Source organism: Nannobrachium achirus, assembly GCF_963921795.1.
Source record: "Nannobrachium achirus genome assembly, chromosome: 10".
In the NCBI taxonomy this organism is placed as follows: Eukaryota; Metazoa; Chordata; class Actinopteri; order Myctophiformes; family Myctophidae; genus Nannobrachium; species Nannobrachium achirus.
In genome coordinates, this window is record NC_137819.1 from 51,031,251 (window position 1) to 51,045,126 (window position 13,876).

The window sequence follows — 13,876 nt, forward strand, 5'->3', positions numbered from 1 at the left end:
TGCACAAGGCAGCGGTGTGCGATGGACTAGAAATATCCATTTAAAACTATTGGTCATGTACACACAAACTAAGGCTCCTGTACACAGTGTTTGGTCTCAATTGTGTGAGCAGCTAAAGGGCAGACAACGGCCTAGAACAACCTAATGGTGCCTATTAAGACTCTAGTACACCCTTTGGCCTCGACAAGCCTGATCATCCTACTATAGCTAGTACCCCCCTCACCAACTTTGTGCTCCCACTTGATAAGCCCAGTGTCCCTCTGAGGGTCCCCCGACCTCACTTTGAGAACCGACCATGGACCACTTGATAAGCCCACGGTGTCCCTCTGAGGGTCCCTCGACCTCACTTTGAGAACCGACCATGGACCACTTGATAAGCCCACAGTGTCCCTCTGAGGGTCCCCCGACCTCACTTTGAGAACTGACCATGGACCACTTGATAAGCCCACAGTGTCCCTCTGAGGGTCCCCCGACCTCACTTTGAGAACCGACCATGGACCACTTGATAAGCCCACAGTGTCCCTCTGAGGGTCCCCGACCTCACTTTGAGAACCGACCATGGACCACTTGATAAGCCCACAGTGTCCCTCTGAGGGTTCATGTAAAACTACTGGTGACTTTGTACACGCCTGTGTACATTTCCCATAGATTCTATGGGACTTGAACACTTGCTCCTGCCCTTCGTGTACACGGTCTGTGCCGTGTCCCCTCAGAGGGACACTGTGGGCCCCCCGACCTCACTTTGAGAACCGGCCATGGACCACTTGATAAGCCCACAGTGTCCCTCTGAGGGTTCATGTAAAACTTAAAACTATTGCCCGTGTACACAGTGGTTAATCGCATGTGCAAGGATCTACAGAGCTGGCTGGAGCAGCCTGGTGGAGTCTGGTGCAGTCCTGTCTACCCTGGTCTGGCCTATTCAAGCCAGATCTGGACAGTAATGGCCTGGTGGAGTCATCTAACTACCCCCTTTCCCCGGTCTATACTCCTACTCGGCAGGACTGGGCTGGACTTAGGTTTGCTGGACTCTGTTGGGCTCTGGGGGGCTGTATTGGGCTCTGGTGGGCTGTGCTGTTCTGTGCTGGGCTCTGTTGGGCTATACGAGGCAGTACAGTACTAAAGCCTAGACATGTTCATGTAAAACGATTGGCCGTGTACACAAAGTCATGTAAAACTATTGCCTGTGTACACAGTGGCTTTTTCCTTGACCTTTCGAGTTAGGAGTGTCGTAGAGACACGAGACCGGGTTTGTTGGATTCAGCGTCAAAAAGTAAGTCAGAATAAGTGTCTTTTATCCGAAAGAATGTGTAATCGTGTTGGTGGCGTGCAAATTTCGTGTCTTTTTCGCAATCATAAAGGGTTCAAAGTGTCGGAGAGACACGAAACCCATTCCATCGGATCAGGCATACTTCAAATATGAAAAGTGTTTCCTGCGTAAAACAAACAGATTTTTTTAGATTTTTTAATTGATTTTAAGGACAAAAATCCGGGTTTCGGTGTCTTTTTCGCAATCGTAAAGGGTTCAAAGTGTCGGAGAGACACGAAACCCATTCCATCAGATCGGGCATGCTTCAAATATGAAACGTGTGTCCTGCCTGAAACAAAACATATTTTTTTGATTTTTTTATTCATTTTAAGGACAAAGGGCCTGTTTTGACGCCTAAAACGACCCTTTTCCTTGACCTTTCGAGTTAGGAGTGCCGTGTACACAGGATCTACAGAGCTGGCTGGAGCATGGAGCAGCCTGGTGGAGTCTGGTGCAGTCATCTAACTACCCCCCTTCCCTGGTCTATACTCCTATTGGGCAGGACTGGGCTGGACTTAGGTTTGCTGGAGTCAATTGGGCTCTGGTAGGCTGTATTGGGCTCTGGTGGGCCGTGTTGTGCTGTGATGGGCTCTGTTGGGCTACACGAGACAGTACAGTACTAAAGCCTGAACATGTTCATGTAAAACTATTGGCTGTGTACACAAAGTCATGTAAAACTATTGCCCGTATATACAGGGGTTAATTATTATAATTGAATTTAAGGACACAACTGTTCAAGTGTGGAGAGCTACAGAGCTGGCGAGAGCCTAGTGCAGTGTTCCAGACGGATCCAGCCTCATATACTCCCCTTATAAGTCAGTGGTTCAACTATGGGACCCCTAGAGGGGTCTCCATACTCCCCTTATAAGTCAGTGGTTCAACTATGGGACCCCTAGAGGGGTCTCCAAATGATCTTGGGTGGTCCCAAATGTTTAGCTTAATGTGAAACATTGTTTTTCCACTCAACAGTATACAGAGGCTATCTGCACATTTCTAAAGAGACAATTTAAGGACTTTTTAATACTTTTAAAATGATAAATTAAATATTAGGGGCAGAAATTGTGAAAATATCAGATCTACATGCTCACGCCGCCCTGCGTTGTGAGGTGTTGTGAGCATGTTAGATCTGCTATTTTCACAAGGCCGTGTTTTACAAAATGTAACGCCTCAACTCTTTGTCCAAACAGTGAGGCATTGTGAGCTTGAAGATTAGCTATTTTCGCCATCTGTTGGAACCAAGTCAAATAAATGCAAGGCCTACAATTCTCTGTCTGTCTGTCTGTCTGTCTGTCTGTCTGTCTGTCTGTCTGTCTGTCTGTCTATCTGGCAATATCCTCAGGGTGTCCAGTCAAAACACCACAAAACTGACATTCAAGGAGTAGTTCACCCCCAAAATGACTTATTTTTTCAATGTATTACTCACGCCATGGAGACTTGAGTTCAATAGAAAAAAAGTCACTTTGGGGGTGAACTACTCCTTTAATGAAATGTTTTTCTTCTCTTCACCCACACCAAATGATCACCACTCTGTTTTGTTACACACGTGTGGTTCTAAAGATGAAAGAAAAATGCAGGGCATTCACAATCCGGCTAATTAAACAACAAACAAATTGGAATTATCAGAAATATTAGTTAGTCGCACGCATACTGTACCAACAAAACACAGTAAGTCCAAATGGAAAACAAATACACTTGCACTGATCTGAAACATTCTCTCCCAGTGAACTTGACTGACCAGGGAACAAAGACAGACTGGTGCCACTCATCAAGCAGAAGCCACTGATCAAAAGAAGGCACTAATTGACCACACCTGGCTTGGTGGCCTGAGTGGTGTAGTATAGTGTGTTGACAGCAAGGCTTATGCAGGCCAACCTACTCTGTCCCTGGCATGTGCGAGGTGCTTGTAGATCTGTGAGGTGCTTGTAGATCTGCTGTATTGGGTTTTTTAACTAGTTTGAAGTGTTGGTGCCGTGCTGTGACAGCTTGAAGCAGGGATGGCTCCCCACAAACCCAATTGAGATGAAAAATATTTATGAAATAAATAAATGAAATATATATAAATATATATATATATATATATATATATATATATATATATATATATATATGTATATATATGTATATATATATATATGTGTGTGTGTGTGTGTGTGTGTGTGTGTGTGTGTGTGTGTGTGTGTGTGAACCATACTATATGGACAGTTTGTTCTGCATGTCACTATGCTGGAAAGTGTCCTAATCGGGAGATAAGCCCTGGGGGTCCCTGGAGGGGTGGAGGTTGTGGATTGGCAGGCAAGGAGTGTGTGTGCAAAGTTTGGCATTGAGTAATATGCTGGCTGTGTACACATGTTCACAGCGGCGTCAGTTCAGGAAAGGCTAAGGTATGGCAACATGACTGGTGTCTTGCAAGACACCAATCATGTTGCCATACCTTAGCAACAGGCACGATGAAAAGTACATTTAATTATTTCCCCCCTGTAGCCAAGGTATGGCAGCTGTCATAGCTTGCCATACCCAATTGACGCCCCTGCATGTTCACCTCCAGTAGGTTGGGAAAGTAGCCTGCCACCCTGTGGAAATAGGCTTGAACTGCAAGATAGGACCCTAAAACAAATAAAATGGAATAAAAAAGCATCCGTAAGACGGATGGGCGAACAAGTGGTGTCCATACGTAGATGGGGTCCCAGAGGACATGTAGAGCCCACCCCCTTATTTTTCACGCCCCCAGGGAACACACAGCGGGGTTTGGAAATTTGTCGTGTACACCAGCCCTAGGACCTCGGCTTCGTGGACCGATTTAACGATAGGGGTAATAATAATAATAATAATAATAATAATAATAATAAAGCTTTATTTGTATAGCACCTTTCATGACATGAAATGCAGCTCAAAGTGCTTTACAGAGCAGAAAATGAAGCACAGTTACTTAACAGAAAAAATAAAATACACATGAATACAATAAAGCAGAACAATAAAAACATAAAACATTGAAGAACAATTTCAGAACAGTGTGGACGTCAATAGCATCAAAGAGATAAAAAAAATAATTCAGCTAAAAGCAAGAGTAAAGAAATAGGTCTTGAGCTGTGCTTTAAAGCTATCCACAGAGGCTGCCTGTCTTAGGTATAGTGGGAGTTTATTCCAAACTGTCGGTCCGTAGAAGCAGAAAGCTGCTTCACCATATTTTTTATATTTCATTTTAGGCACATCGAGTAGGTCAGCACTAGAAGACCTGAGTGGGCGGTTTGGAACGTATCTCTGCATGCAGTCATAGAGGTACGAAGGCGCCAGACCATTTAGAGCTTTATAAACAAGTAAAATAATTTTAAAATCAATCCTAAAAACAACCGGGAGCCAGTGTAGCGACGCTAAGACTGGAGTAATATGTTCTCTCATCTTAGCTTTAGTTAAAACTCTGGCTGCCGCATTTTGAACAAGTTGCAAACTGTCAGTTGTTTTCTTTGGCAGACCAGAGAGAAGTGCGTTGCAGTAATCAAGCCGAGAGAAAACAAAAGCGTGGATCAGCGTTTTTGCATCGTCCAATGTTAGATAGGCTCTAATTCGCGCAATATTTCTAAGGTGAAAGAAGGCAATCTTGGTGACATGATTAATGTGTGTATTAAAATTCAATTCAGCGTCAATGATCACTCCCAGGTTCTTTACAGAAGTGTTACTTTCTTTAGACAGGTTACCAAGTCTACTTATTATTGATTCTCTCTGCGCAGTAGAACCAATTATGAGAACTTCTGTCTTGTCCTCATTTAGTTTGAGAAAGTTCTCACTCATCCAGCATTTTATGCTAGACACACACGTCAGCAATGGGTCTAGAGCACAGGGGTCGTCCGGAGCTACCGAAAGGTACAGCTGGGTGTCATCAGCATAGAAATGGAAATTCACACCGTGAGCGGAAATAAGTTCTCCCAGCGGCAGTATATAGAGGGAGAATAATAAAGGACCAAGAATTGAGCCCTGTGGAATACTATGAGGACAGCATTTCATTGCAATCAGGCAGAAACCTCTTATCTTCAACGTTTTTTTTTTCTTTCTCGTAAATGAACACCCTACTTGATCAGACTACATCGTCACCCAAAAGTAGCAAATCTACAAGCTCGAAATGTGGCACGAAGCGTCACGTTTTGAGCGTGTAGATCTGCTACTTTTGAATTTGAATCCTGAAAAGTAACAGTTTAGGACAGATGTTGGGAGCATGCTCGGCACGCAACCACGCACACACAAAACTCATCTTGCGGCGACTCTGTGGAGAACACCAATAATGTGTAGTAAATCAAATGCTTAATTAGTGAAATCAAAGTCCTATGTAAGCAATATAGGACAGAATGTCCAGTTTAATTTTGTGGCCATCCACAATGATAATGGATCGATTTGATCAAACATTATAACTAACACACAGAAAATGTCAATGACTTTTCTTCGCACAATATTAATGGACTAATTAGGCTTGCTTATGGAAGGCTGATTAAGAGCCTTTCATTCTAGCACAATCTCGTTTCCGTCGCATTATTTGTGCTTTCTGCGAATTATGCATTAGAATTCATGTCATCCCTGCTCATCTGAAAGGATTACTACAAGTTTACAAGAGCAGCAGTCTGTTATTGGGAAATAACTGACCACAGAGTACAACGACAGACAAGTCAGAATCCAGTATTCAACAAAGAACTTCTAATAAGAACAACATGGATATCTTCAACCTGTTAATAACACATCTGGTGCCAACCCCGAGTTTCCCGAGTTTGTATTGATACCAACGCTGTGCCAACCCCGAGTTTCCCGAGTTTGGGCCGTTTTTGATTTTTTTTTTTTTTCAATTTTTTTTTTTCCAAAAAATTTTTTTGGACCTCCAGAAATGTATTAGGCATGATCGCGATCGCGAAATTGCATGTTTAACCCCCATACCAACCCATTCTTTCAAACATGGCAGCCATGTTTGTTTACATCTGAAGAAAACATAATGGCCCATAAATCATGAATGCCTGAACGGATTTCCAAGTGGATTTTTTTTGTTTGAAAGCTGTGAACAGCATCTACACACGTGGTGCATCATCTAGGCATGGGCGTGCACTTTTTACACAATTGCACAATTACATGGAAGTCTATGGTAACCATGGCAACGTGAGACATTGAAGAGAAAAAATCATTGCAACATAAGTGTTAACCCACCAATGCATCTATTCTACAGTATACGGAAATGCTCCCCCCTACCTCAAGGAACTGCTCAAGCCACAGACCTCCACTACGCTCTGGAAACACAAATCGCCTCAAAGAACGGCGCACCAACCTCCGCACTATGGGAGACCGAGTCTTCTACGCAGCTGCCCCCCTGCTGTGGAACTCACTCCCAGACCATCTAAGAACCACAGTCTGTTGATGCTTTTAAGAGAGCACTAAATATTTTTCTTAGTTTTTTCCTCTTATCTATCTTTTTTCTTACTTCTCTGTAACTTTGTAAATAACTTTATACTGCTGTGCTACAACTGGACAACTGAATTTCCCCCTTGGGATAATAAAGGTATCTATCTATCTATCTATCTAGTTAATCTAAACTTTGTTTAGATTATGTTATGCAATTTTCTTTTCAATCTACTGTAGCATAAAATGTAAAGTGCAAATAAATATAAATAAAATGTATTATTATTATTATTAGTGAATGTTGTCCAATATTAAAAAAAAGAGAAAATAATTACAGGGCAAATATTTGGCATCTAAGTACTGTAAGTAGGTCGGAGAGGTTTGGTGTTCGTATATCAGCTGAGAGTGCGGGGGTCTATCCCCGTTACAATGCACTATAGACCCCTGGGAGATGGATTGCTGTGGTGGAGTGCCACATCTACCATCAACTCCCAGTATTTAAGGGGGGTGTTAAAATTAATATCAAATATCTAATTACTGAATCAAGCAAATTAAAAACTGTCTGGGCCCATAAGTAGACGTTGAAATAACCCCAAACATGTTTGAAAGTGAAATGTCCCTTTAGAGTGGTGGTATGTAGACAGACTCACCAGGCGTGCGTGGGGGTTGCGGTGGTAGTACAGCTCCTTGTAGCCGTCCATCCAGACCTCGGCAGCCCGCACGCTGTTGGCCAGGGCCTTGTTCCGCGAGTACGGGGCCTTCTTGGGGAACACGTGGCCCACGTGGGAGCACGGGTGCACCTCCAGGGAGCCCCCACACTGCCAGATCTGGAATAACAATTAGAATGATTATTATTGTTAATATTCTTTGAACTAGTTGTAACCAGGCCTTCCTCGTTTTAGGGATATGGCCACTTGGCCTATGGTGTTGTCTGTTTGTCAGGGCAGGAACTGGAGGGCCATCAAACCAGTAAGACTCCCTAATCGGGAGATAAGCGACAGTCATGTCGCATACAAAAACTTTACAAGGCAATTTTTGCCAATCAGTAGGGAATATGGGAAATGGGACAGATCCATGTTGATGACATGACTTTAGAGATACTGTGTACTGCTATATGCTGATTTTAGAGCAAAAACTGTAGGAGCAGTGTCCAAAAATGTGTTTTGTAAGAATCGGCCTCATTGATCTTTGTCCTTCGAAAGAATTGAATTTAAGGGCTAAGGATGATTTAAAATGTAATATGTAGACAAGCTGCAGTTAAATAAATACATAATGGTATTTACAATCTGATCCATGCTCAGCCCTGCACCAATCAAAGTCACTGGATTGGTTTAAAGATGGGGACTTTAGAATGTCAAACAAAAGACAGTCTACATAACCAGATAGACACTGGTGTCTACATATTGACAAGAAAGAGACATTGGTGTCGACAGATTGGCAAGAAAGACACTGGTGTCTACATGACGAGAAAGAGACACTGGTGTCTACATATTGTCGAGAACGAGAGGAGAAAGTGGTACAGTCAGCCGGGGCATTAAGGCCACTGTGGCCTCAGGACATGCGATTCTTTTGAGGAGCACAAGGCCAAACTGGCCAACCTGAAATTCCTGCCATGGTTGTAACAAAAAAAAAAAAAAATCTGGATCTGGCCAGTCCCTCAGCCATGATTTAATCAGACAAGTACAATGGACAGCCTTTGTTGTGAGCGAGGACAAAAGCTGTTCGTTTCGGTCGGGCAGAAACCTTCCATATTCTGACTTAGCGTTTTTTACGCCCTACTTGATCATGCTACAGCGCCACACAATTGCATCAAAAGCAGTCTGTCTGCAAACTCGAAACACGGCCCAAAGCGACGCATTTAGTCAGCAGATATGCTACTTTTGATGCTTTTAAATTTGAACCCTGAGGAGTTACAGTTCTGGAAATATGAGGTTTCCAAACGACAGAGACTTTTTGCTGTTGTGGAGAGAAAGAGAGAGAGATTGTTTTACTCCCTTAAAGGCTATTGGTAGAGAAAAGGGGGTGCCTGCATTCTTCAAGCATTTTTTATTAAGATCTTTTGGCCAAACTTTCACTGGCAAGCAGGTCATAACTCTTTCGGTGTGTGGTTTAGGATAAAATGCGAAGCAGATTGGGCTGCTTTCTGTCTTCGGCGTTTGCGGCTCGGTGTAAAATGGCCGGGCATATTTCACATCGCCGAGGAGGCCATCGTTCACCCAGCCATAAATGTGTCACAGTGGTGTTGTGCGTGTGCGTGTGTGTGTGTGTGTGTGTGTGTGTGTGAGAGAGTGTGTGTGTGTGTGTGTGTGTGTGTGTGTGTGTTTTTTGTGTGTGTGGGGAGGGGCTTTTAGAGCGTCAGGGTGAGGTTTAGACAAACACTCCTTGCAAAAGATGTGACAACACACAGAGATAAGCATTATATGCTTATAAAGCAAACACAATATGTAGGCCTATACAGGCAACACCTTGTACTGTACATGCAGTGACATTTGCGTAACACACACATGTTTGTATTATTACTATGATTTGTGAGGACAGCAAAACTTTAGATGAATTACATTTTTTTCAATCCTACGTCGCCTACAGCAATTGCATGAATGAGGACTTTATGAATATCTCTTGTTTGCCCAAGATTAAAGCTACCTCGTTATGTTATTCTATTCCGATTTAATTAATCATGTTTTTCTTTTCACTTGTATTTTTTCCACTGTTGCATTCATATTACCCTATGGATATTGTCTCTGTCGGGTGGAAACCTCATATGTCCAAAACTGTTACTTTTCAGGATTCAAATTAAAAAGATAGCAAAGGGAGCAGCTCTACAAGCATGTGGATCTGCTACTTATGTGACGACGCAGTAGTATGATCAAGAAGAGGGAGTTAAACCACACACACACACAGTTTGTTTCTCACCCTGAAGGAGAACTCCAGGTTCTCTCCTCCCCAGACCTCCATGCCAGTATCGTATGTTCCCAGGTAATGGAAGTAGTTTTTGCCCACAGCGAAAAGACCGCCCGCCATAGTGGGAGATCTGTGAAGCATGTGCGCACACGCACACGCACACACACACACACACACACACACACACACACAGTTAATCTCCTGCATTGTATCGAGGCAGAAACCTCTTCATCGCCATATTCTAACTTTTTGTGTCATTATCATAAATGAATGCCCCCTAAACACCCTGCGAAGCGTGGGATTCTCACGATGACCCATAATCCTGGGGTAATAATTTGTTTATCACACTGTCATAGCCTTATTCATTCACAAAGACAACAACAACATTGCATTAAGGATTTAAGTCTTCATGTTATAATAAAATGGCAATAACAGACTACTCAATAATACCACCAGCTCAGAGGCTAGAGCAGGGTTCCCCAAATAGTTTTTTCCCCAAGGTCCGAATTATGTCTACTTGTCTAGGGTACCAAGCCGAGGGCCACAACATTGCAGGGGGCGACGGTGGCGTTCCTGCTACTCCAGCGACAGTTCAGATATTGTCGTTGTCGGGTGAAAATCTTGTATGTCTAAAACCGTTCGTTTTGAATTTACCCAAACTGGTGAAAATAGCAGGTCTACAAGCTTACAACGCGTCGCTTTGCGCTTCACCACTTCTTTTCTAATTTATGGAATTTCTTAGATTTTTTAATTTTATTTATTCATGTAATTACTTCAAAAAATCATTAAATTTGCTTTTAATTCATGAAAAAGTATGCTTTTTGTGGAATATTTGGGGAAATTGTTTTGAAATAAATAACCAGTAAGAGGTCGCACACATGGGTGCACACACGCACAGACCTGAGCATATTTTCCCAAATATGGAGATGACTGGCATCTGACATCATAGATGTTTGATGTCATAGACTACATGAGACTGACACAATATGTCCATATATGGGCATTCCCAGATATGGGCTTAATATTGATGACATCAGGTATCTCCATATTTGGGCATAAAAGGGACAAGGACGGAATTAATTTGCAAGTGTGACTCGCATTGCGGTTGGTTGTTTAGGTTGGCCAAAATGTGGCCATTTTACCAAATATCATCATAGACCACATGAGACTGCAACAGGTCAGCTATATCCTTCTGCTGAGCTGGGATGAGGTGTCACGCACTGTGACGCACGCACGCACAAAATCTGCATGTTCTTATAGTAAATGCGACCTTAAAGAAAAAAAAAGGAAAAGTAGCAATCATAAAATCTCAGTTAAAATATGATTATTTTGGGCGTCACGGCCTGAAAAGGTTGAGAACCACTGGTGTAAAGCACATTGAATTGCCTTGTTGGAATGTGCTATACAAATAAAATGGGTACTAGAATGGTACCCATTGCCTCCTCCATGCTTGGCACCCAGCATCAAGTGTATAGGGTTCAGTCCCACAGGGAGCTGGCACAGAACACAAGACGTTGCTGTGGGGGTACAGTATACCTTGCCATGGTTGGCACCCAGCAGTGGTGGAAAGTAACTAAGTACATTTACTCCAAGTACTGTAGTTACCGTATGTACAGGAGTGGTTATCAAAACTTTTTAATGTCAAGGACCACCAAAATGATATGTATTTGACAGCAGACCCCCATCTGAGAAGGTTTTCTCACACAGAAGAGAAGATTTATGTAAAAAAAAAAACATAAAATCTAATCATCTAATGTTAGGCATATTATCACTAATATGGTGGACGTTTTTGTCTAAATAAAAATTTGAGCCACTACCAGAAACACTAGCCCTGAAGGACCATAACAGGTATGTAACTCTGAGAGTGTACAAATGGAACCAAATGGACCCGTACCAATTGGACCCTTTACGGGTCCATTTGTACACTCTCAGAGTTAAGGGGGTCCTTGGGAATTAAACATTTGAGAACTAGTGGACTCATAATGTGCCGTAGTGTCGTAGCAAATCAGTGGCATACATGAAGAAAACCTGGAGACTTGACGTTCAGTAATTGCGTATCATGATCAAAATAGGAACATTATAATGGCGTTTAAAACAGAAAATCTAAAATGTGCCATGGACAAGTCCAGGTCTTTGCCACGGACACATTTTGTCCGTGTACGGGCACATTGATGATTGATGGTTGTATTTTGTCTCCCTGCTCTTCTATTGAAACATTTAGATTGCGTCTCACAGAGACACGGCCGAATCTGACACGAATCTTGACCTGATCCTGACCTGAAGTTACGTAGTGCTGCTTTAAGCAGTACGATGCAACTTGAACTGCACCCTACTGTATAACACAACTCTGAAATGCAGCTTTAGCTTCTCGCCGACTGGTCAGCTGCCATATTTTCCCCAGAGTTAATGAGTTAATGTTGTGTTTCTTTTATTACTGCCCTCAGCCATGCCATATAAAGGCCAGTGATGAACAGCCATTGAATGAGACTTAAAATGAGTGCCATTGATCCCCCGTCGGGGGGTCGAATCAGGTCATTTCAGCAGGGCTGGGTTGTGAAATAAAAAAAGTTTGAAATCCACCCGGTATTGACATTTTATAGCAGACGTGAAGTCCACATAATTACCAGCTCTGACCGTGTGATAAAACCGGTTCCGTAAAAATCCGATTATCGGCAAGGATTCCCTAACTTTTCAGGCCGTGACCCCCCAAATAATCATATTTGAACTGGGAACCCACCAGGCCCACAACCTGACAAGCACTTGGAATTGTAGGAGTTGAGGCATAACATTTGTTTTGACTTTGGTTTCACAAATGAATATTGTCTCGGTTCCACAGATAGCAAAATAGCAGATCTACAAGCTCACAACACCTCACAATGAGAGGCTGTGAGCTTGTAGGTCTACTATTTTCAAATGTTTGCTCTTTCTTAGGTAATATTTGACAAGTTGTCCAATGTTTGACCATTTTTTATTTATTGTATAGTTTTTTATTGATTACTTTTGACCTAGTAATGGACTTTTATTTTTAGTACTTAAATTGATACATGAGAAATGTGCAGATGCCCTGTATACACTTATAATGCATGTTGGTTTGTTTAATGTTTAGTAAGAAATCATCTAGTGCCCCCACCCCCCAAATCAACGTCCCCGTCCTAAAGGTTCCGAATCACAATCCGCAAGTTTGCAATTTTTGCAAACCCAAAAACAACAGCGAAAAGGGGGAAAAATGGCTCACGCGGACGGACACACCTGATGACATCGGTGGGCGCATGGCGGCGTTTCTGCTCGTACTCGGGCACGGTGTGCCACGTGAACACCAGGCGCCAGTCAAACCCGCCGATCTGCGGCTCGCCCGAATTGCCCAGGTACTGGAAGGTGTTCCAGTCGATGACGTCGATCACCGGCGTCACCACGGCAGAGGGCTCCTCTTTGATCCTGGACAGAGAAAGGACATGGTTATAATAATAATAATAATAATAATAAGGGTAATAATAATAGGATAAATAAAAAGGATTGTATCGTGGAATGCGCAACAAAGCTGTGTGGGTAGTGCTGCCCCAAGAATTTTCCAAAATCCCCCCCTCTCCGCTCGTTTTGAGTGACCTGCCAGTGGGGTCAGTAACAGTTTTGTGTGATACAACACCAATTGGGATTATTTCATGGGAGAAATAATCGACCAAAGTTACGTTTCCAAACTGGCACTTTTCATGACACAAAATAAACACATTAGCTGACAAAGGCCTGTGTGAACATGGAACAAGTGTCTCTTCAGTGCAGACTTAAAAGAGTCCAATGTTGGCGCCTGGAGAATCTCCCATGGGGGGAGAGTTCCTGTTCCAGAGCGTAGGGGCTGCCTGCCACACTGAAAGCTCTATCCACCAAGGTCTGTTGCAGCATGCATAGTATACTTGTTTGACAGAAACCTCCTATCTTCATTCGGTATTCTAACTTTTTGTGTTTTTCCGTATAAATTAAATAAACGCCCTACTTGATCACACTACAAGCTTCACACAAAAGCATCAAAAGCCACACTGCAAGCTTGTAGATCTGCTACTTTTGAATCCTGAAAAGTAACAGTTTTGGACATAATGAGGTTTCCACCCGACAAAGACGATAATAGACATAGTAGACTTCTGTCTCAACTAATTCACTTCTGGAATATTGGGTTTGGTTTGGAATGGCATCTCTGGTATCTCCAATCCCATGCCATGCCATGCCATGCCAAACCAACATAATATGAAGAAATGGACGTCCCTTTCCCACTTACTGTTCCTACAATACAGTACAGTTCTGTTTTTGTTA

General features: G+C 42.8%; 1 protein-coding gene across 1 annotated transcript in view; it reads right to left on the reverse strand.

The window, feature by feature from the left end:
* The window catches only part of galnt12 (UDP-N-acetyl-alpha-D-galactosamine:polypeptide N-acetylgalactosaminyltransferase 12), a 56,529-nt gene that overhangs the window by 21,937 nt on the left and 20,716 nt on the right, over positions 1–13,876 (reverse strand). The window contains exons 5-7 of the mRNA XM_080734731.1: positions 12,824–13,009; positions 9,587–9,704; positions 7,324–7,500 (exon numbers count right to left, since the gene is read on the reverse strand). Of these exons, the coding sequence (XP_080590857.1) occupies positions 7,324–7,500; positions 9,587–9,704; positions 12,824–13,009 (481 nt within the window). The remainder of the gene's footprint in view (positions 1–7,323; positions 7,501–9,586; positions 9,705–12,823; positions 13,010–13,876) is intronic.